The sequence below is a fragment of the Tupaia chinensis genome, unplaced genomic scaffold (genome assembly GCF_000334495.1).
Source record: "Tupaia chinensis unplaced genomic scaffold, TupChi_1.0 Scaffold000330_1, whole genome shotgun sequence".
NCBI classification, from domain to species: Eukaryota; Metazoa; Chordata; class Mammalia; order Scandentia; family Tupaiidae; genus Tupaia; species Tupaia belangeri.
In genome coordinates, this window is record NW_006159824.1 from 2,926,866 (window position 1) to 2,951,987 (window position 25,122).

The following is a 25,122-nucleotide window of genomic DNA, read 5'->3' on the forward strand; positions in this document are numbered from 1 at the left end:
GCTTCATAAAGAGAGACATTACACAGACATTAAATAGAACCAAAGACAATATTCGAAGACAATATCTGCAAACTTCTATGGCCCCCTTCTGGAAAATCCCCCTCAGCCACAAAAACTCAGGGGATCCTATGGTGCTTAATTTGCATCATGTAGAAAGCATTAACATTACATAAAATGGTTCACGAGTCATCTTATGTCTATTACGCATAAGGCGGAGCTCTGAGTATTTCTCACCTTTTCTAAACTTCATGACTCCAGTCCTAGAGGTATAACCATTACCTCCATTTTGCAGATGAGGAAACTGAGGCTCAGAAGTTAACTAAGTCACCCAGGTAGAACCAAAATGCACAATTTTGAAGTTTCCCAGGTATAAATGTACATGTTTACACGGTTCAGTCTGTGGAGTTTAAGCAAAGACGCTTTGAAACTCCTAGAAGTCAAGTACTTTCAGCTGCATTAAACTCGCCACTTCTCTGGCGCCAACCTGGAAGTGCTGCAAACACAGCCAGGTCCAGGCTCCCAGGCAGAAGTGATGCTGGCGGCCTCCTGAGGTGGCTCAGCTTCTGGCCGTTCTGAGCTTCCTCCTGAAGTACTCGGGGGCAGCCTCGTACAGCCACTCGGCATCCACCACGCAGAGGTCTCGCATGTAGCCTGCATTAAACTCGCCACTTCTCTGGCGCCAACCTGGAAGTGCTGCAAACACAGCCAGGTCCAGGCTCCCAGGCAGAAGTGATGCTGGCGGCCTCCTGAGGTGGCTCAGCTTCTGGCCGTTCTGAGCTTCCTCCTGAAGTACTCGGGGGCAGCCTCGTACAGCCACTCGGCATCCACCACGCAGAGGTCTCGCATGTAGCACTTGTTGGTGTAGAGCAGCTCAGTGTACACAAAAGGCAGAGGAAGAGGACAGATGAGGGGTGGATGGCCACTGGTTGGTGGGTGTCCGTGGTGGCATAGGTACCATCTGGCTGAAGCTCAGCAGTGCTCATGAAGAGGCTGTGGGCCAGGCAGCGGCGGACGCTCTCCATGTCTCCTCGGGATGACATGATTGGCATTGACATCTGTTGGTGAGGAATGAAGGAGACCCTGAATACGAGTACTGCAGGCACCACAGTGAGGGGAGCAGCGAGCTCACGATGCAGGCCTAACAATGCAGACTTTGACATTCGGGGGAGGGGGGGTGGTGTCCACTACTGCTATAGGGATCAGCATGGGCAGGAGAAGAAGGCAAAGCAGAAGGAGAACAGACTGACATACACACACAGAAACACGTTCTAGAAGGATCTACCCCAAACTGTCCACAGTAGTTGTCTCTGGAGAGGCTAGATTATGGGGGATGTAACTTTCTGCAATAATTAGGTTGTAAGAAAAGTCGTGATGTGGGGCTGGCCCAGGTGGTGTGGTGGTTAAAGGCGCTGGACTCCCACATGTTTGATCACGGTTCAAATTCCGGACCTGGTGGCTCGCTTCCTCATTCTTTTTTTCTTTTTTTTTGAGAGGTTTTTGCTATAGGGCGCGTGCGCTCGCCAGACAGACAGAGAGAGACAGAGAGACAGAAAGCGAGAAATCACCCCCCAGGGGGGATGGCCACGCCACAATCCCTTCTCCTCCATTCTCCTCTTGGGATCTTGGGCACGCACACACACGCGTCCGGCGTGAGTTTAAGCCACCTGGTCTGGGACTCGAACTGCGGTCGACTACATGGGAGTCCAGCGACATAGCCATTACGCTAACTGCTGGTCCCCATAGGAGGAATTCTAATAACATTGGAAAATACTTATAAAGTTTATGATATCAAATATAATTATATAAATGATGTAACTATTTTAAAAAGTGCAACAAAAAAACACAGCTATTAGGAAATAGACCAAAATAGTGAGATGGACTTGTGGATATGTTTTACTTCTTTCTTATTTAAAAATTTTTCTACAATGAGAATTCCTTTTATAATCATCGACAACAGCAATTTAAACATTTTACCAATGGCACAGCCATGGAAGTTAGGGTGCTGCTATGTGAGGTTGAGGTCACAAATTGTGGTAAGATCCTGTCAAGAGGACCTGTCTGTCTCTCATTCCCTCCTCCTCCCAAGTGCTTTCTCTCAAAAACAAACAAGAAACTTCATTAGACTACAGTGGCAGCCTCGTCTTCTAGAGAACCCCAGGAAGAGACTATACCTTTAAGCAGATGTCCCGCAGCTGTGCTCTGACTTCAGCTACTAGCATCATGTTCTTGCTGTTAACAAAATTCTCTTTGCACCAATCCTGAAAAGGAGAAAAAGATATCACGATCCTTCTATTTCCACAGAAAAAAATATAACAAATTTTTTAGAACTTAGTTGAGTTCAGAAGGAAAATTTCAGGTGCCAAAATGAATATAGAAAAATATCTTTAGAGGGCCAGCAGGTGCCATGGAGGTTATGGTGACTGGATCCCACATGGCTAACTGCACTGATTGAGTCCCTGACCTGGTGGCTTGAAAAACACACTAGGCGTGTGTGCCCAAAATCCCAAGTAGAGTATGGAGGAGAAGAGATTGGGGCATGGCCATCCCCCTGGAGGGTACTTTCTCTCTTTCTCTCTGTCTCTGTCTATCCAGTGTTGTCAAACCAAAACCTGTTGGTAAAGTACCAATGGAGGTTACAGTTAGGAAAGTGAGCATTGATGGAGTTAAGATAATGGTTTACAGGAGAGTTGGTGTATCTGTGTACATCTCATGTGGAGTTGTTGCATCTCTTTTATCTGATTGTGTTACAGAGGTGTACTGACAGGGGAATGTTTTCCCTAACCAGCACTATTAACAGAAGGCATGTAAATCTGCCCTTCCAGAACAGTAATTGAACATGCCCAATAAGAACCCGTTAAAACTGCCCAAACCCACAGAGCGAAGAGTGGAAGCTGGTGTCCGGTCCAGACACACTCCCCATTCTATAGTCCTTGGTGAAGCATCTATTGGAATTTATGGCAAAAGCCTGTGAGCACCTCCCAGCAATGACTACTGCAACTTTAGAATGGAGAATTCCCACTGAGGGATATTTACTAATTAGCTGTGGGATATTGAGAATGCCTTGGTGATGAAAGATATACATTATCTTTTTATTTTTAGAGAGATTTTTGCTATAGAGCACATGTGCTCGTTGGAGAGACAGAGAAATAGAAATGGAGACATCACCCCCCAGGGGGATGGATGGCCATGCTGCAATCCCTTTTCCTCCGTTCTCCTCTCGGGATCTTGCCCACACACGCACACATGCCTGCATGAGTTTTAAGCTGCCAGGTCTGGGACTTGAATAGCAGTCGACTAGGTGGGAATCCAGAGACGTAAACATTACGCCATCTGCTGGTCCTGAACATACATAATCTTGAACCCTGAAATAACTGTGACGTCTTGGGTGGTGTCAGAGAAACACTCTGGGTAGGGCAGTGCCCAGGAGAGCTCCCTACAAAAAAGGAAATGGGTACACAGGATCAGGCCACCTAGAGAAGGCAAGAAAGAAAGACTCACGAGCTCTTTCCCCAACTCTGGGGCAGTGAGGAGCTGCTTGATTCTACAGTCCCCATGAACAGCCCTCAACTGACTAATCGAGAGCTGCTGGAGCTGTGGGTGGCAGTTTCAAGGTAAGCCAATAACATCCTATTTGGGGGATGCCTCCTTTTTTTAAAAATAATTATTTTATTTACTTAACTTTATGTATTTACTTTTTAAAAAATTTGACTGGGAGTGGGGGAGAGAGAGAGAGAGAGAGAGAGAGAGAGAGAGAGAGAGAGAGAGAGAGAGAGAGAGAGAGAGAGAGAGAGAGAGAGAGAGAGAGAGAGAGAGAGAGAGAGAGAGAGAGAGAGAGAGAGAGAGAGAGAGAGAGAGAGAGAGAGAGAGAGAGAGAGAGAGAGAGAGAGAGAGAGAGAGAGAGAGAGAGAGAGAGAGAGAGAGAGAGAGAGAGAGAGAGAGAGAGAGAGAGAGAGAGAGAGAGAGAGAGAGAGAGAGAGAGAGAGAGAGAGAGAGAGAGAGAGAGAGAGAGAGAGAGAGAGAGAGAGAGAGAGAGAGAGAGAGAGAGAGAGAGAGAGAGAGAGAGAGAGAGAGAGAGAGAGAGAGAGAGAGAGAGAGAGAGAGAGAGAGAGAGAGAGAGAGAGAGAGAGAGAGAGAGAGAGAGAGAGAGAGAGAGAGAGAGAGAGAGAGAGAGAGAGAGAGAGAGAGAGAGAGAGAGAGAGAGAGAGAGAGAGAGAGAGAGAAAGCAAGTCGTCAGGGCCAGGACTTGAACTGTGTTCCATGTGCGAGTCCAGTGCCCTTAACTACCATGCCACCTGCCGGTCTCTCGGCGGATGCTTCTCTAATCAAAGGCAGTAAAAACAATTCAGCTGGGTGGGCTGTTTTGCATGTTGCTTTCCTAGCAACATTGAAAGTAAACAGGGGTAAAATCCCCTGTTTAGGTTTTTACTGACTCATAGACAGTGGCCACAGGCCTGATCACACTGTCCAGCAAAAGGGCAATGAAAACCCAGTCTACTAGAGGGTTGCCTATAAGGGGCACAGCCCTGTGGAAACGTGAGGGGTGCATGAAAGGATACATATTGTCCTTGATGATAAAGCCCTAAACATGTTTTCTCTGAATTGTGTCAGATGCTTTAGCAAATTAACCAAACCCAAAAAGGAAGTCATGGGAATCTAAACTTGCAGCTGGTTGGTCAGAAGTTCCAGAGGCCTGGCCTTGGGACTGGCCACTGATATAGGAGGCAGTCTTCTGGAACTGAGCCCTCAACCTGTGGGATCTCATGCTGTCTCCAAGTAGATAGCATCGGAACTGATTTAGATTACAGGATGCCCCACTGGGGTCTGCTGCAGAACTCATTGCTTGTTTGCTGGTGGGGAGAAATCCTCACCCATTCTGGGATCACAGAAGTGATTTGTGTTGCGAGAAGAGAGAAAAAGTAGTTAGCTTTTTCCACTCATGGCTACTTAAAAGACTCAGCCAAAAAGGGAAGATGCACTTCAAATGTATGCCAGAAAGAGGGAGTCATCACTGGAGAAAGGAACAAGACAAAATTCACCTTATTTCCGCCAATGTTTTTGAAGGTCCGGTAGATATTGAGCAGAGTGATGTGATCCCCCTCGCTGGATATGAACTTCTTCCGGACTCCCTGCACTTCATCTCGCCGTGAAGGAGGGTTGTAGAGAACACTGTCCACAGACAGCAGGGAAACAATGGTCAGTATCTCCTCTGTACAGTGGAATTTTGGGGACAGGAGGATAGTCTGCAAACAAAAATTAAAAATCGTGTAAACCAAGTTTTCTTCCTAGCTTCTAAACACAGTATTTCTGTATCCTGCTTTTTTATTTTATTCTTTTCAAGAATTATTTCATTTGACTTTATTTCACAAAGGGATGGAGTGAGAGTAGAAGAGGGAGAGGGAAAGTAAGAAAGCAAGCCAACAGGTCCGGGACTTGAACTGTGGTCAGCCATGTGGGAGTCCAGTGCCCTTCGTCACCATGCCACCTGCCAGCCCCTGTATATTGCTTTTGCTGCTTGTTTTCCAAGGAGTTAAAGGCACAGATGTCTCTAAAATCACAACTACATATGTTCAAGTTATTTTACTTTTTAAAATGAATGCCTGCCTTCCCCACAGGATTCCAAATTCCTTGAGGGTAGGGCTCATGACTTATGTCTTCAAGTCCCCTACAGAACATAAATCGGTGCTAGATACAAAGTAGAGGTTGATAATTATTTAGGAGAAAAACGAGAGTCTAGAGGCACTGGGCTCAGAGATGCACACGCCAGAGATGACGGTGCACCTGCAATCCTAGTTCATTGGGGCAGGAAGATCTGCACATGGCAAGACCCTGTCAAAAATACCTATCTATGTCGCTTTTCCTTTTCTTCTCGCTCTTCTTTTTTTCTCTCTCTCTCCCTCCCTTTCTCTCCTAAAGGAAACACACAAATGAAACAGAACCTGAGGTTGGAGATGGGGGGACTAAGAAGAATATCATTTACTTTGGCAAATTTGGGCTCCAAAGGAAAGGCTGCCATCTTCCTTCCAATCGGAGTCAGAGTGGGCTGGTCATCCTTGTGTTCAAGAGCACCCAACAGGTCCAGCTGGGCAATGGCTGCCTGGATGTGATCTGAAGACACAGATATAAAAAGGAGCCAACAATTCAAAAAAGCAGCAGCTGCAGCTATGTTAGTCTTCTGGGAGCTCCTGACAACAGCAAGCTCACAACCATGACTGCCCCCTTGATCAGTTTTTCATCACTGTCATCAATTCAACTCCCTTTTTCATTTTCATTTAGATTTTAATTTTGCCAGAGGGTCTATGCACTTGCTGGAGAGAAGTGAGAAACCACCCTCTGGTAGGATGGTCATGCTACAATCCCTTCTTGCCTATTTGTCTCTCCTTTTGAGATTTTGGGCACACACACACACCTGGCGTGTTTTTCAAGTCATCAGTCTGGAACCAAAACTGCATAGTTGGCCATGTGAGATCCAGTCGCCTTTAACCCCAGGTCATTGGCTGGCCTCAATTCCCTATTTTAAAAAGAATTATTTATTTAATCCCATTTGTGATTATTATTTTTTTAATTTGACCAGAGAGAGACAGAGAGAGAAAGACAAAGGGAAAGCAAGAAAGCAAGCCACCAGGTCTGGGACTTGAACTGCAGTTAGCCGTGTGGGAATCAGCGCCTTTAACTACCACGCTACTTTCTGGTCCCCCTAATCCCTTTTTTGAATGAGAGCCTGTAATTTGGCAATACATTTGTGTATTTTGGACACACATACCTTTGGACCCAGCAATAGTACACTTACAAGTTCCCCCCACCCCAGATAAACAGAGACACAGCTCTCCAGAAGCACACACGACACTGTGGGAATATCAAATGCTTCAGGCCACCGGCGAACCCAGTAGACAAGAAGTAAAAGGGTCACCACATACTATTTACTCTTTCATACTTCTTGAACTTCGAACCATGTAAACGCATTGCCAATTACATAGTAAAAAAACATCTCTAAGGGTAGAGTAAGCATATTCTTATTAACAGGAAACAATCTGTTAAATAATGTAGTAAATGAGGGGAACAGCGGTTGGCAGAATGGCTATGTGGCCGGATTCCCATGTAGCCAACTGTGGTTCAAGTCCTGGACCCGGTGGCTTAAATTCAGGCCAGGCGCGTGTGCATGTGTGTTTAAGATCCCGAGGGGAGAATGGAAGAGAAGGGATTGTGGTGTGGCCATTCCCCTGGTGGCTGATTTCTCACTTTCTGTCTCTCTCTGTCTTTCTGGTGAGCATACGTGCCCTATAGCAAAAACCTCTATAAATTTTAAAAAAGTATTAAATTAATAAAAAGCAATGTGCAAATGTCTATCAATAGAAGAATGGATACATGCATTCTGGTTTATTCACAGAACAAAATAGCACTGAGTGATGAAAGTGCACAAATACAAATGAATCTAAGGAAATATGAATGAAAACAGGTAACAGAAAAATACACCCATGAACATGCACACTGAAACAGAGGATTTCAGAATACGTAATAAAACACTGAAGAAAAAGCAAGAGAACTGCCAACAAAATATGAAAATGGTGACCCTGAGGGAATGGAGAGGAGGCAAGGGTGGCTGGGAAGGGGGAGAAGGCCTGGGGCTTCAGTGGCACTGGCAATGGGTTCTCAGGTGGTGGTTTAATACTACATATGCCTGATATGTGTCAGTTCTGTTTATAGGGATTTAACAAAGAAAAGAAAAATAAAGGCATAGAGCAATGTGCTGTGTATGTTGCTATCTGTGTTTTCCTTTTAATTTTTTTCTATTTTCTTTACGATTTACATTTCTTCACTTGGAAAAAAAAAAAAAAAGAGGGCTGGCCCAGTAGTACATCATTTAAACCCTGTGAATAAGGAGCTGGATCCCTTATGGCCAACCATGATTCGAATCCCAGCTCGGCGACTTGAAAACCGTATGTTTGTGCCCCAAATCCTGCTATGATGGAGAAATGGAGGAAAAAGGACTGTGGTATGAACACTCTCCATGGGGGGAAGGTGGTGCTTTCTTTCTCTGGCAAGTACATTGGCCCTCTAACAATTAAAAAAAAAAAAAAAAAAAAAAAAGGCAAGGAAAGGAAAATGGTGTATTGAGTAGATGCCAAGTGCCAAAGCTACCATAGTTAAAAATCCAATTTTTTCTTCCTCATGAAGAGATTACCAATAAAAAGGTAGGGACTGATCAAATCCCAGTTAAAAGCAAAGCGGCTTGGTCTTTGCAGTCCTTTTGATGATAAAAGTGCGATTCCATTAGATTTCTGTAGTATCCTACAGACCTCAATTTTGAGTCCTTAAATGATGGGACTAAGAGCATGGAATCTGGTATTTTCATAATGCTGTTCTCTACCAAATCACACTGAACAGAAGAAAACCAAAATGCTTTTTTGTTGGAGAGTCCATTGGTTATTTGTCTACTTAGCCACCTTCCCCTACACTGCTGACTGCACTCACCTGGGGACGGTTTGGACATGAAGTCAAAAGTGAGCACATTTGGGACCTTCATCGCCAGCAGCTGCAGCATCACACTCGCCAGATTACACCTGTGAGGAGTGAGAGTCGAGGGGTGTTCAGTGTCCCAGTGAGTCAGAGCTGCTCACTGAGGAGTCTCAGTGAGGTGACAGCTCCAGGGAAACAAGGGTGAGCCGGAAAGAGAGAAGCTGGACAAACAGCAGATGGACAGGAATAACTCCAGCCTACCTTTGGATCTCTGGCACAGTCATCTTGTCAAACTTCTCAAACTCCTCCTCAGTGTAGAGCCGGTAGCAGATGCCACTGTCCTCCCTGCCAGCCCTCCCGGTGCGTTGCCAGGCCTGGGTCTTTGACACCCTCTGCACAGCTAACACCTCAAGACCAGTGTCTGGAGAGGAAATGGGCCCCATTAGAGCTTCAATCATCACAGTGTTTCTACAGCGTTGATAAAGAAGCATTCCTCAGAACACGAGTGATTCTTTCTGCAATCCAGGGGTCCAGAAAAACTCAAGGCTAAATTAGAAGTACGAAGTCAAGTTGCTCTGAAGAAGTGTGGCCCATAGTGAAAAAGAGCCTGGCAATGAGCCCATATGAAATCTCTTACAGAATCATCAGAAAACCTCATGCTTGCAGTGAGGGGCCAGCAGAGTGATTTCAGAGGTTGAGGTTTACATGACAGGATGGCCAACCACTCCAGTTTGCCTGGGACTGAGGATTTCCTGAAACGTAGGACTTCTGATGCTAAAACCGAGTTTTGAGTAAACCAGGATGGTTGGTCATCATATAAATCTATGACTCAGAAATGTCCCAAGTCCCTTGCGTACTTTACCCTCCCTCACAGTCTATTCCAAAACAGAGATAGTGAGACCTTTATGTTTCCTGGGAGTAAATGAGACATATTTTTTTTTTTTTAAAGAGGGCACATGCATTTGTCAGAGAGAAACAATGAAAGGGAAAGTAAGAATCCCCCAAGAGGATGGACATGCCCCAGTCCCTTCTCTACTGGGATTTTGGGTATGCACACACATGCGCCCTATGTGAGTTTGAAGCCACTGGTTCCAGGACTCAAACCATGGTTGGTCACATGGGAGTCCAGCGACATAACTGCTATGCTATCTGCTGGCCCCAAGACTAATTTTCTTGATAAAGGTATATTCTGTCCCAGGCCCTGGAGACCTAAGGGTAGCATCCTTGAGTGCTTACTAGAACATTTCATTTAACTATTTGGGAACAGTAATTTCAGCTGCCTCAAGTCCTCTGTGGAATAAAACAAGGTATGAAACAGACATAAGTAAAAATGACTGCAAGCAAGCCTCTCACTAGTACATTCTTTGGAGCAAGTCAGGAAGGGGTAAGGGATGGAGGCTGAAGCCTGGGGCATCTGTTTCCTTCCAGGGAAAGCTGGGAGTTCAAACTGGCCATACCCAAATATCACTTCTGAGGAAACCCTCTGATGGGCATCAGCCTGCCCCTGGTCTTAGAGGCATCATTCTCACCCACCTTCTGATGGAGTTTCAGACCCCCTGCCCAGATCCCGAGTTTGCTAACCCTGGGCTCCTCTTTTCTGCCTCAACTTGTCTCACATACTTGCCTCGGGTCTCCCTTCTGGACTTGACTTCTGGATTATCTTATTTGCGGTACCTGCCTCCCCTTCCGACCCCTAAAAAAAAAAAAAAAAAAAAAAAAAAAAAAAAAAAAAAAAGGCAAGGAAAGGAAAATGGTGTATTGAGTAGATGCCAAGTGCCAAAGCTACCATAGTTAAAAATCCAATTTTTTCTTCCTCATGAAGAGATTACCAATAAAAAGGTAGGGACTGATCAAATCCCAGTTAAAAGCAAAGCGGCTTGGTCTTTGCAGTCCTTTTGATGATAAAAGTGCGATTCCATTAGATTTCTGTAGTATCCTACAGACCTCAATTTTGAGTCCTTAAATGATGGGACTAAGAGCATGGAATCTGGTATTTTCATAATGCTGTTCTCTACCAAATCACACTGAACAGAAGAAAACCAAAATGCTTTTTTGTTGGAGAGTCCATTGGTTATTTGTCTACTTAGCCACCTTCCCCTACACTGCTGACTGCACTCACCTGGGGACGGTTTGGACATGAAGTCAAAAGTGAGCACATTTGGGACCTTCATCGCCAGCAGCTGCAGCATCACACTCGCCAGATTACACCTGTGAGGAGTGAGAGTCGAGGGGTGTTCAGTGTCCCAGTGAGTCAGAGCTGCTCACTGAGGAGTCTCAGTGAGGTGACAGCTCCAGGGAAACAAGGGTGAGCCGGAAAGAGAGAAGCTGGACAAACAGCAGATGGACAGGAATAACTCCAGCCTACCTTTGGATCTCTGGCACAGTCATCTTGTCAAACTTCTCAAACTCCTCCTCAGTGTAGAGCCGGTAGCAGATGCCACTGTCCTCCCTGCCAGCCCTCCCGGTGCGTTGCCAGGCCTGGGTCTTTGACACCCTCTGCACAGCTAACACCTCAAGACCAGTGTCTGGAGAGGAAATGGGCCCCATTAGAGCTTCAATCATCACAGTGTTTCTACAGCGTTGATAAAGAAGCATTCCTCAGAACACGAGTGATTCTTTCTGCAATCCAGGGGTCCAGAAAAACTCAAGGCTAAATTAGAAGTACGAAGTCAAGTTGCTCTGAAGAAGTGTGGCCCATAGTGAAAAAGAGCCTGGCAATGAGCCCATATGAAATCTCTTACAGAATCATCAGAAAACCTCATGCTTGCAGTGAGGGGCCAGCAGAGTGATTTCAGAGGTTGAGGTTTACATGACAGGATGGCCAACCACTCCAGTTTGCCTGGGACTGAGGATTTCCTGAAACGTAGGACTTCTGATGCTAAAACCGAGTTTTGAGTAAACCAGGATGGTTGGTCATCATATAAATCTATGACTCAGAAATGTCCCAAGTCCCTTGCGTACTTTACCCTCCCTCACAGTCTATTCCAAAACAGAGATAGTGAGACCTTTATGTTTCCTGGGAGTAAATGAGACATATTTTTTTTTTTTTAAAGAGGGCACATGCATTTGTCAGAGAGAAACAATGAAAGGGAAAGTAAGAATCCCCCAAGAGGATGGACATGCCCCAGTCCCTTCTCTACTGGGATTTTGAGTATGCACACACATGCGCCCTATGTGAGTTTGAAGCCACTGGTTCCAGGACTCAAACCATGGTTGGTCACATGGGAGTCCAGCGACATAACTGCTATGCTATCTGCTGGCCCCAAGACTAATTTTCTTGATAAAGGTATATTCTGTCCCAGGCCCTGGAGACCTAAGGGTAGCATCCTTGAGTGCTTACTAGAACATTTCATTTAACTATTTGGGAACAGTAATTTCAGCTGCCTCAAGTCCTCTGTGGAATAAAACAAGGTATGAAACAGACATAAGTAAAAATGACTGCAAGCAAGCCTCTCACTAGTACATTCTTTGGACCAAGTCAGGAAGGGGTAAGGGATGGAGGCTGAAGCCTGGGGCATCTGTTTCCTTCCAGGGAAAGCTGGGAGTTCAAACTGGCCATACCCAAATATCACTTCTGAGGAAACCCTCTGATGGGCATCAGCCTGCCCCTGGTCTTAGAGGCATCATTCTCACCCACCTTCTGATGGAGTTTCAGACCCCCTGCCCAGATCCCGAGTTTGCTAACCCTGGGCTCCTCTTTTCTGCCTCAACTTGTCTCACATACTTGCCTCGGGTCTCCCTTCTGGACTTGACTTCTGGATTATCTTATTTGCGGTACCTGCCTCCCCTTCCCAAACCTCAATTGGTTATAATGTAAGTGCTGTCTCAAGGAGAATTGTAGGACTATGATTTCAACAGTGCTCACTCTACACAGGAGAGACATTCACGAGCTACAAATTCTCACCAGGGTTATACTTCTTTGCTTTAACCATGCCCGTGTCAACTACATATTTTATTCCTGTAATGGTTATGGAGGTTTCAGCGATGTTGGTTGAAATGATCACTTTGCGATAGCCCTAAAAGGAGGAAGAAAACCAAAGAGCCATATGACAAATGTATGATTCAGAAATTTAAAAACATATTCTCACCATTAATTTCCACAATTTACTCAGAACCAAGAGAACGTGATTTCATTATTAATGGCAGTCATTAAATCAATATTAATGGTCGGTCATTAAATCTGGCAGGGGAAGGAGAAGTCGGAGTCCTAAATGGTAATTTGAGGTGATGAAATGTAGTGGAACAAGCATAGGATTCTGAAGCAAGTGGATGTGGGTTGGAATCTGGCCCTGCCAACTCCTTACTGTAAATCCCTTGAGGAACAGTCACTTCCATTCCTGGGGCTCCTATGTCTGTGGACTCCTGACATACCTTGCTGGTTCTCGTGAGGATTAAGGTGGTGGATTAAGTGCCTGGTACAGCAGAGGCATGCGGTAACCAGTCTATGGACAAATACAACTGATGCTGGTCCCTTAGAAGAGTCATTCATTTACCTTTTGGCCTTTGCCTTTGCACTCTCCCTCTCCCCTGATGACTGTTTCTTGGTTCTTATCCCAGACGTGCCGTTTAAGTGCTCAGCTCTCAGTAAGCTGAGCATTACATTCCTCTGCCTTCTCAACCAGTTGGACTGGCACCAAACATCCCATTCCACACACCTTCTCTGGAGCCTGGTAACAGGAGCACAGGCCCCACTGAATCCATCTGAGTGCCCAGATACGGGGCCGAACAGAACAGGTGGAACACTCACCTTTGGGGCCCCCTGAAAGACGCGGAGCTGCTGAGCATAGGGCAAGGAGGCGTATAAAGGAAGGACCAGCATTGCAGGACAGCCATCTGGGAGATGCTTTGCAATGTCTCGGCAGGTCTTGCTCATGGCTTCGATTTCCTCTTGACCAGTGAGGAACACCAGGATGTCCTGAGAAGAAGGGGCTTCCTATTAAAAAGGTAGGAAAAATACAGATCAGTAATGATATTTCCCAGTTATTTTTCTGAACTATAAAGAGATAAATGAGGGGAGTCAGCAGGTGGCAGGCATAGTTGAGGGTGCTGGACTCCCATATGGCTAACCATGGTTTGAGTCCTGGTCCTGGTGGCTTGCTTTCTCACTTTCTCTCTCACTCTGTCCCTCACTGCTCAAATTAAAATAAATGAATAAAGTTGAATAAAATAATTTTTAAAAGAGAGATAAATGAGGCACCAGCAGATGGCGTAATAGTTACATCGCTGAACTCTCCCACGGCCAACCACAGTTTGAGTCCTGGACCTGGAGGCTTGAAACTTATGCTGGGCTCATGTGCATGCATGACTAAAATCGCAAGAGAGTGAAGGAGAAGGAATTGAGGCATAGCCATTTCCCTGGGGGGAAGGGGATGACATCTTGCTTTCTGTCTCTCTTTCTCTCTCTCTCTCACTCTCTCCAGTGAGTGGATGCACTGTATAGCACAAATCTACCCCCAAGCCCCCCCAAAAGAGATAAATGAGCAAATAAGCCCAAACACTGGGAGAAAATCCTTAGCAGCAATGAGTTAAACTGTAACATTCTTGGCCAGTTATGCCTGAAAACCAATTAAGGAAATGTTGAGGAATATCACCAGCTTGCTTTTGTAATAAGAACAATACCATGAAAAGCACAATCAGGCAAGTAAATAAAATCTGCATAAAATGTCCTTCCATTTAATAAGTGCATTCAAAAATGAAGCTGATAAAAGAGAAGAAAGCTTGCGAAAATCTAATCTATGGGAATTAGCAGAAGCAGTCATATTGGAAAAGTTCTTATTAAATGATGCCATCAAGAGCACCTTCATATGTCCCCGAAATGCAATATACTTGGACAAATGCTTGAAACATTGCAGTTAACTGGATTTTTCACCTTTAAAGAAAACAATATTCAAGTTGACTTAGCCATTTACCTGATCTTTCTTTGATGTTTGCACATATATATTAATTTGTAAAGTATTTGAGGCACAATAACTGAAAAAATATCTAATAATTATAAGTATGTATGTAATTATATGTGTGTGTCTGTGGAGAGTGGCTAATCTGAGCAAACGTGGTGACCTCTGAATACATGCAGAAACGTGAGCTGTCATTTGCATGGCGATTAAAGCACTCTGCATGCGAATACACCAGTTACTTGAAACTGCAGAGCAGTATCAGGTTAAAGCCACATGTGCTTATCAGGATTTGCCCCAAAAGATCAGAGAAATTACATGGTGCCAGTTGTCTTCACTCTTCAGTCAATTAATATCCTAAAACAACTGGCTTTGTATTCCATTTCCTCTTCCCTCATTTTCTGCCTTTTAAAAGAATAAACCTGGAACTGTTCGGGGTCATGGCTGTTTCCATCAGAGAAGTTGGGCCCACCCGATCCTTGCCTTTCTAAACTTGTATGTCTTTGTGTGTTTGTGTTTATTTTTATATATATATATATTTTTTTTTTTGGAGAGGTTTTCGCTATAGGGCGCGTGCGCTCGCCAGACAGACAGAGAGAGACATAGAGACAGAAAGCGAGAAATCACCCCCCCAGGGGGGATGGTCACGCCGCAATCCCTTCTCCTCCATTCTCCTCTCGGGATCTTGGGCACGCACGCACACACGCCCGGCGTGAGATTTAAGCCACCGGGTCCGGGACACGAACCGCGGTCGACTACGTGGGAGTCCAGCGACATAGCCATTACGCTAACTGCTGGTTCCCTATTTTTATATTTATTTATAATCCACAGCCCACCCCCCTCAGAAAAACACATTCTGCCAAGCAAGTCCTGGCATGTGTCTATACAGTCACCTGTCATTTAACAACAGAGATACTTTCTAAAATTTGTATCTTTAGGTAATTTTGTCATGTGAACATCAGAGTGAACTTACACAAACCTAGATGGTATAGTCTACTACATGCTTAAGCTATTTGGTATAGGCTGTATGCTCTTTATGGGACCACTGTTGTACATGCATTACTAGGCTCCCTTACACACACCCAGGTCCCTTTCTCTACCCAGGAGAGTCAAGAAGACAGCTACACAGAGGCTTTGGGGAGTCATCTGTTTGGACTGCACAGCATCATAAAGAACTTCAGGAAAAACAGGTTATGTTTGAACACAGAATAAATCACAAATGGCATATGAGAGATGTTAGAATGTTTGGGGGAGAAATTAGTCAAAGCAATGTAGAAAACTTGCACAATTGTATTGTTCAAGAAACAAGGCACTGGGACGATGTACTGATAGCCACATATGGTCATAATATTGTAAATATTATACTGATAATGGGTTTAGAAAACATCATAATTGTGTTGACAGAGGCAGGGATGGGACAGGGGTATATAATTTTTTTTTTGGAGAGGTTTTTGTTACAGGGCGTGTGCGCTCGCCAGAGAGACAGAGAGACAGAAAGCAAGAAATCACCCCCGAGGAGGGATGGCCATGCCACAATCCCTTTTCCTTTATCGTCCTTTGGGCACGTATACACACGTGCCCGGCATGAGTGCAAGCCACCATGCCGGGACTCGAACTGCTGTCGACTACGTGGGAGTCCAGTGACATAGCCATTACGCTAACTGCTGGTCCCCAAGAGACGGGTATTTTTAAATTCTCATCTACCATGGTAAGAAATTAGCATTTAATGGCCAATATGGATAAATCAAGAAATAGCAATACAGAGTATTTCAGAGATAGAAATGTAACATCTAAAGAAACAGCTAAGGAACTAAAAGTGGTTACCCTAACAAGTGGGAATCTAAGATGGGGTAATGAAAGCTATTGGTGTTTTTTTTCATATTAATTATAATCATGATCCTCATAAAGACATTTTGGTTGAGGAAAGACCACATATATGACAATGATCGCATATGATTCTAATAGTGCCAAAAAATTCCTTTCACTTTGTGTTTGTGATGCTGCTGATACAAACAAACCTACTTCATTGCCAGTTGTAGGGAAGCATACATACAACTGGACAGAACACAATACTTGATAATGATAAAAAACTACTATGTTACTGGTTTATGTAGTACTATACTACACCTTTTATCATTATTTTAGTATATACTCCCTCTACTTATAAAGAATCTTACTGTAAAACACAGCCTCAAATATTTTGTGCTTATCACATCTCTTAATTGTATCACCTTCTCTTGTGTTTGATTTAATCTTATGATGTGGGATAAGGAATATTGATGATCCTGACCCTATTGAGCCTAGGCTAGTGGGCATTTGTGTCTTAGTTTTTAAATTTTTTTTAGGTTTTTTCCCACAGGATGTGGGTGTTTGCTGGAGAGAGACGAGGGAAAGTGAGAACTCACTTCCCAAGAGTGATGGCTACACTGTAATCCCTTTTCCATTCTCCCCTCAGGATTGTGGGCACACATGCCCAACATGATTTTCATGCCGCTGGGTCTGAGATTTGAACCACGTTCTGCCATGTGGGAGTCCAGCACCTTAAATACAATGCCACATGCTGGACCATTCTGTCTTAGTTTTTGTCTTCTTCTTTTTTTTTTTTTTTTTGAGAGAGATTTTTGCTATAGGGTGTGCGTGCTCACAAGAGAGATAGAAAGCAAGAAATCACCCCTCAGGAGGAATGGCCATGCCACAATCCCTTGTCCTCCTGTCACCTCTTGGGATTTTGGGTACACATGCACACATGCCTAGTGTAAGTCTTAAGTCACTGGATCTGACGTGAACCACGGTGACTATGTGGGAGTCCAGTGACATCTGCTGGTTCCTGTGTCTTAGTTTTTAACAAAAAATTTAAAAAGTAAAAATAAATAAATAAATACATAAATAAAAGCTTACAGAATAAGGATATAAAAAAAGAAAATATTTTTGTACAGCTGTACACTATGTATTTTAAGCCAAATGTTATGAGTCAAAAAGTTAAAAAAAAATAAAGTTTATAAAAGTTACAGTAAACTAAGGTTAATTTATTATCTTTTTCTCTTTTTTTTCTTTTTTTGGAGAGGTTTTTGCTATAGGGTGCGTGCACTCACCAGACAGACAGTGAGAGACAGAGAGATAGAAAGCGAGAAATCACCCCCCAGGGGGGATGGTCACGCCGCAATCCCTTCTCCTCCATTCTCCTCTCGGGATCCTGGGCATGCACGCACACGCGGCTGGTGTGAGTTTAAGCCACCAGGTCCGGGACTCGAACCGCGGTCGATTACGTGGGAGTCTAGTGACATACCGTTACGCTAACTGCTGGTGCCCCAATTCTTTTTTTTTTTTAATGAGGTGGAAAATACAGAGTACATCCCTTGTAGTAAAAGAGACAGTGTTTCCTAGATTTATTTCAGTTATACATATTGTGTACTGGATCCTAATATCAAGGCTTATGAGCAAAAAAATTTGAAAACCACTGCTCTCACATATGGAAGTCTTCTGGCTCAGCAGAGGAAAGATGATGAGCTGAGGTGAATTATTTTTCTTTTCAGGTAAAATAAGAGATACCACAAAAAAGCCCTGGACATGGCATTTGTACTCCATCTGCACGTTAATGACACAGCTCACTAGGCTGTTTAATTTAGCAGCTGTCTTTTCAAGGTTGAATGCTCTCATTACTAACTGCAAGAAACAACAGAATCTTTCAGGGATGTGCCCCGATATCATACCTGGTGGATCTGAAAGACTGAGACAAGTGCTGCGTGCAGGTAATCATTCTGAGGCTGTTTGGTGTAAAAAATCTGGATTGGATGCTGCCGGCCCTCCAGGTACAGGACAGGGGCTCCATTGAAATACTGAGAGAACAGGTCCACATCCATTGTAGCTGACATCACAATCACCTGCATGAGAGAAGGAAGAGAATGGGAAGCAAACACTGGGACAACTTTTCTGTGCACCTCCCACGCCTTGAAGGCTGGTGACTGAGGTCTGCTTCAATAGTTCACGTGCTTAATTTTTATTTATTTATTTTTCAGTGGGTACATGTGCTTGCCAGAGAGACAGAGAGAGAGAGAGCAAACTCCAATGGAGCATGGGCATGCCACAATTCCTTCTCCATTTCTCCATCCTGTCAGGACTCTGGGCATGTAAGCCTGGTGTGATTTTCAAGCTGACAGGGGCTGGGACTTGAACTGTATGGTTGGCCATGTGGGACCTGGGTTCCTTAACATCGGGCCACAGGGCTGGCTCTCTTATTTATTTTTTTCAAAGTTTACTTATTTTTTCAGAGAGAAAGACAGGCACCACTAACAGGGTTTTCACATAATCCATCCCCACTCTCAGCTAGTGCTGGATCATAGGCACGCGTGTGCACCACTGCTGTGTGTGCACAGAGAGGCTCTAAGTTGTGAACTTGGGACCTTCCTGTCTAGGTCTAGTTACATAACTGCTGCACCACTGTATGGCCCAATGGTTCCCTTTCTCTGATGATTCTGAAAAAAATGTGCAAAAATACCCTGAGGAAGAAGCATAGGCCTATTTCCTTACATGGGTTATACATACTTTGAGAGGCAGTTTCCCCAGTTCCTTTCGCTTCTTCTGTGCAGCTTTCACCACTCCAAAGAGCACATCTGTGTGGATGGTCCGTTCATGGGCTTCATCCAAAATGACACAGCTGTATTTCCGGAGCAGCGAGTCTGAAATTGCTTCACGCAGAAGCATGCCATCTGTTAGGAACTTGATCCTGGTGTTTTCTGAGGTGACATCATCAAAGCGCACTGTATAGCCAACCTGTGTGAAGAAAGGACTCATTCATTCATCAAACATTTGTTGAGTACCTACTGTGTATCCAGCACCATGCTAGGTGCTTGTGCTTTTAGTGAGGAGACCAACACTGACCCTGGCCTGCTCAGAGACAATGGACACATGCCTTTAACTGTAATTATGATAGACATTAGAAGAATTTAGAGCTAATTTCCTATCTCAGGCTATTTAACAGTTTCATGCGAAGCCAGGTGCAGAAGTGAAAATAAGCCCGAGAACTTTTTTTTTAAATTAGGTGCCAGAAGACATATGTGCTCACCAGATAGACAGAGGGTGGGAGAGGGAAAAAGTATCCCCTCTGTGGAGGATGACTACAGCACAGTCCCTTCTCCTCTATTTCTCCATCCGGTAGGGATTTTGGGTATACACGCTTGGGCCCAGCATATTTTTCAGGCTGCTTGGGGCTAAGATTCAAACTGTGGTCGGCAATGTGCTATCAGGCTTCCCTTAACCACCAAGCTATGGAGCTGCCTCAAAGTCCAAGATGTTTTTAAGTAAAATGAGTGCATACATACACACCAAACACAAATAAATCTGGCTTACGTACAGTTCTGAGACTCATTCTTAATACCCGCATATATGGTAGAATTTTTCCAGAAAGATATACAGATAAGAGATTCAATGGAAGTCATTGAAGCCTTAAATAATGAGACAGGAGTGAGATCTCTGGCTAGGTAAGGAGTCCACGGAATGGAGACTATGAGACAAGATGGAGTCACTATAGTCAGGCTTTTAATAGAAATCATTTGCTGCTCTCACCAAAAATCAATGATTAGCTCTCGCTACTGGCTTACACAGAAAGCTGCTTGCAGGCTGCTTAAGTAATGAAAGGTACACCCAATACTTTTCATATCATTACTGCATTATAAACCAGAGTGTAATCTCTCTTGGTCCGAAGAATAGGAGAAGAAAGGATCTTGAAAAATATACTCTTCTTTCATGTTTCTAAAATTTAGGACCATCTGCTGACTAGGCTAGAAATAGACTAACTATATAGTCCTGAGCAAACTGTACAACTCAAGGACCCTGATAACTCAAAATTCCCCAGCAGCACAACATGCCTGCATTGGTATCTCTTAAAGTTCCTTGGGGACCAGCAGGTGGCATGGTAGTTAAGGTGCTGGACACTTCCACGTGGCCAACCATGGTTCGAGTCCTGGACCTGGTGGCTTGCTTTCTCACTTTCTCTCTCTCTCTGTCTCTCTGGTCAAATTTAAAAATAAATGAATGAATAAATAAAATTAAATAAATAATAATTATCTTTTAAAAAAAGAAAGTTTCTTGTCCTGCTATCTCCTTGGACAAAAAATAGTTTTCATCTTCCTTTTGGCCAAAACCACCATCTTCCAGTAATTTACCAAAATGACAAACACTGAGGCACCCGATATATGTTCTCTAGGTCTTTTAGAAAACATGGAGTTGTCCCTTTGGCAATATATATGCGAATCTACAAGAAAGGTGATATTGTAGATATTAAGGGAATGGGTACTATTCAAAAAGGGATGCTCCATAAATGCTACCATGGCAAAACTGGAAGAGTCTACAATGTTACCCAGCATGCTGTTGGCATTGTTGTAAACAAACAAGTTAAGGGCAAGATTCTTGCCAAGAGAATCAATGTGCGTATTGAGCATATTAAGCATTCTAAGAGCAGAGATAGCTTCCGAAGACGTGAAGGAAAATGACCAGAAAAAGAAGAAAGCCAAAGAGAAAGGTACCTGGGTTCAACTGAAGCACCAGCCTGCTCCACCCAGAGAAGCACACTCTGTGAGAACCAATGGAAAGGAGCCTGAGCTACTAGAACCTATTCCCTATGAATTCATGGCATGATGGGTGTTAAAAATAAACTAATCTATGGTCTATTAAAAAAAAGAATAGTTTTCATATAGTTTTTTTTTTCCTTTTTGTCAGAGCATATATAGTCAGGCCACTCCTACCCCTAGGGGATGACCCATTCTGGGTCCCCCTCCCACTTCGCTTTTACTCTTTTCTAATAAACTTTGCTTATTAGCCTCTCCATTTGTCCATGTTTTTAATTCTTTGTGAGAGTCAGATAAGAATCTGCAGTAAGTGTTGGGTATGATCACCACAGACCCCTCCATCATTAAGTTCAAGGAAAACTAGTAATTTATCTAACTTGTTAGTAGATTTTGAAAGCAAAGCAAATGGGACTGATAATCTGTCAGAGCCTCTGATCTCTCAGGAACTGGCAACAAAACAAAACAAAAACACAAACAAACCTCTGAGGTAGGTCTAAAGAACTGTGGCAAGAAAGAAGCTCACTGTGCAAGTTTTTCCAGAAAAATTAATGGAAGGGGTGCAGTGGGAGAACTGTTTAGTGGAGAAGGAAATTAGGTACCAGCTTCCCCAGTTCAGTTCTTTTCTCATCTGAGACTCTAGTAGCAAGAGAGATGGCAGCCACTCGACGAGGCTGAGTCACAGCAATGATTCCCTGGCGGCCAATTCCCCCTTCATAGAGGTACTGAGGGATCTGAGTTGTCTTCCCGGAGCCGGTTTCCCCTAGGAACAAAAAATTAAAATCTCATTTACATGCACACTGACACGAATTTCATTGAATAGCTCAAGGTCAGAAGGAAAAGACAGAAAACACTCTGGGTTGGTAAGGCATCAGAATGGACACTTGTATATATTATTGATTGTTAATTGGTATCATTTTAGGGTAGGACCAGTTATATTTTTGAAATCTTTAAACTGTTTATGTCCTTTGACACCACAATTCCACTTAGGGGAATTGATTCTAAGGAAATAAAGATGTGTCTAAAGATAGAACTTCGAAGATGTTTTACTCAACTTTGCTCATGATAGCAAAATCTGGAAACAATATACACATTCAGGTAAAGGACATAGTTAACATGAAATAAACTGTTTCATAGACTTATGTATGTACTATATGAAGAGATGTACGCTCACACAAGCTCCTCGCCACTCCCCAGCCTGACACTTCCTTTCACACCCTTTGCCTTTGCCCACACTATTACGGAATACTTGCCCTCAGGCTGACTGCCTGGCACACTACAGGCTAAGTTAGGTCTCAAACTCTCGTCCCGAGGCTGCACAGGTGGCCCTCCTCTGGGTCCCTCAGTGCCTTGTTCAACTCTCTTCTAGCACTGACTACCTTACATTGCACTGAAGTATTAAATGTTTTTGTCCTCTTCCAACGCTGGAAGTTCCTGCAGGGTAGAGAAAATCCTTCTCTCCTATTGCTGGAAGTTCCTGCAGGGTAGAGAAAATCCTCTCCCATATAGTTGAGCATCCTGTATATAGTAGGCACTCAATAAGTGTTATTTTCTACTCTCTTAGTTCTTTTTTTTTTTTTGGAGAGATTTTCACTGTAGGGCGCGTGCGCTCGCCAGACAGACAGAGAGAGACATAGAGACAGAAAGCGAGAAATCACCCCCCGGGGGAGATGGTCACGCCGCAATCCCTTCTCCTCCATTCTCCTCTCGGGATCTTGGGCATGCACGCACACGTGCCCGGTGTGAGTTTTAAGCCACCGGGTCCGGGACACGACCCGCGGTCGACTACGTGGGAGTCCAGCGACATAACCATTACGCTAACTGCTGGTTCCCATCTTAGTTCTTTTAACAGGACCTAACTAGGACAATGAACTCAGTCAGTCTGTGCATCCTTCTCCTTGGCAGCTGGTTTGTCTCTCTAACCTCACAGACCCCACAGTCCCATTATTCCTGCATTTTCTCCCTACTCATCAGCCCCCTCTGGCTGATCACCCTTCCTGACTCAGACAAAAATCATAAACTGAGAATTTGATTACTTTGCAATCTTTCTGCTGGATCCACCAGGCAAAATCCCAAACTTAGATCAATGTCTTTGTATCCATTTTTTTAGGCTCCTGCACTAGAGCAACTGAATATTCCTAAAGAAAAATAACCTTACTTGGGACCAGCAGTTGGCGTAATGACTATGTCGCTGGACTCCCATGTAGTTGACTGCGGTTCGAGTCTTGGACTCGGTGGCTTAAACTCACGCCAGGCGTGTATGCATGCGTGCCCAAGATCCCAAGAGGAGAATGAAGGAGAAGGAATTGCGGCATGACCATCCCCCTTGGGGGAGTGATTTCTCACTTTTTGACTCTCTGTCTCTGTCTTTCTGGTGAGCGCACATGCCCTATAGCAAAAAACCTCTCCAAGAAAAAAGAAAGAAAAATAACCTTACTGAAAAGACAAAGACCAAGACTTGAGTTTGTAGTGGAGCCAAAGATTACCATCAATATATTTCTTGTTTTTGCAGCCTGTCTCCTGTTTCCATCCTTCCCAAGGGGCTACTGTGATGCCCATTCTCAGCAGAGTTCCTGCACTTCTCTTAAGAAAAAGTCTTCTCAGTAAGGTTATTATTCTTTCTTTTTTCTACCTCCCCTTCAAGCTCTTCTCCAGCTCCATAGATTCTCTCTCTTTCTGTTTTATTTGTCATAGATGGGCTAGCTGGTAGCACAGTGGTTAAAGAGACTGGATCCTACATGGTTGATTGCATGGTTCAAGTCCCAAATCTGGTGGCTTGAAACACATGCCAGGCATGTGTATATACATGCCCAAAATCCTGAGAGGAGAATAGAGAAGGGATTGTGGTGCAGCAATTACCCCCAGAGGGGTGCTTTCTCATTTTCTCTCTCTCTCTCTCTCTCTCTGAGTGCATGCACATTATAGCAAAACTTTAAAAACTGTAATAGGGCGCATGCACTTGCATGAGGGAGACTACACTGCCTCAGCTGGCCACCCCAAAGCTTCTTATCCTTCCTCCTTTCCCAGATCGGCTCTTCATCTAGCCAAATGCCCCATTCCTCAGACTTCCTGACTAGCGGCTCTTTTTCATGCTCAGCCTCCCTCTTCCCTGAGTCTTTCCCTTCAACTTATGAACACTTTTAAGTTCCTCTCAGAACCCCCCTTCTCAATACAGAAGCCTGCCTTCATTCTCTCACCTCCTACTTTCTCGTCAGTCCAATGAGAAATCATCTCTTACTCCCACAGGTCTGTTGGAATAGCTCTCAATGGGATCCACCAACACCACCTCAAATCCAAATGCACTGTGCATTTTGGGGGAGGAGGGCCCACATATTGGTGGGCCTCATTGTTGCACCTGCTCACTCCTTTCCTACAGCTCTCTATTCCTTTGACTGCCAACATTCCTGGGTCTCCTTCCTCTCTTTGGTGGTTCATCCTCTTTGTTTTTCAGAAGCTTCTCTTAAAAGTTGAGGCTCGGGCGCGTGTGCGTGTGTGCCCAAGATCCCGAGAGGAGAATGGAGAAGGGATTGTGGCATGACCATCTCCCCTGGGGAGTGATTTCTCGCTTTCTGTCTCTCTGTCTCTCTCTGTCTGGCGAGCACACGCGCCCTATAGCGAAAACTTCTCAAAAAAAAAAAAAGTTGAGGCTCAAAGCTCCCAGAAATCAATTCCTGCCCCACAACTCTGTCCGTTTTCAGGCACCTGAAATTACTTCCCGTTCGACAGTTGTTTCTAGTCTCTCAGACAGGCTCTCATCTCTGCGTAGAGTACCCTCTCTTCCTCAGACTGGGTAAAAGCCACTCTTCTAGGCTCCCCAAGCCTGCAGTTCACCCCTTCACCCTTTCACAAGGGAGGTGCGTCTTTGTCTACGCACATCGTCACTCGCACTGGCTGTCAGGGCCTTCAGGAAAGGGCAGTAAGACTCCGCTCGGAGGCCCCTCTCCAGCCTTGGCACCGAGACGTTCAGGTTTGTTGAATATACGAATGAAAACGGGGAGAGGCGCCTAACAAAAACTGCTCTTGCAAAACCAGGTACCAGGAGAAAGGGGCCGCGGGCGCAGCTACTCACCGATGAGGACGGCGCTGTCCAGGTTTCGGAGCTGGGCCAGCAGTTGTCCTCGCGCCTGGAAGATGGGCAGACTCCGGCGTTGCAGCTCCACCGCCTCGGGGTAGGGACTGACCGAGGGCTGGGCCAGAGGCGGGCGTGGGTGGGTGGG

At 44.5% G+C, this 25,122-nt stretch overlaps 1 protein-coding gene across 1 annotated transcript; it reads right to left on the reverse strand.

Moving 5' to 3' along the window:
• Positions 1-657: 657 nt before the first annotated feature.
• On the reverse strand, positions 658-25,107 carry DHX33 (DEAH-box helicase 33; the record flags this gene model as incomplete). The annotated part of the gene is given in 13 exon segments (XM_006172330.2): positions 658-887; positions 890-1,055; positions 2,172-2,258; positions 5,037-5,240; positions 5,978-6,105; positions 10,574-10,662; positions 10,820-10,979; positions 12,359-12,470; positions 13,202-13,387; positions 18,056-18,226; positions 18,888-19,115; positions 21,508-21,668; positions 24,975-25,107. Coding segments are annotated over 13 exon segments (1,956 nt in total), but the record flags the coding sequence as incomplete, so codon positions are not given.
• Between the last annotated feature and the right edge of the window lie 15 nt (positions 25,108-25,122).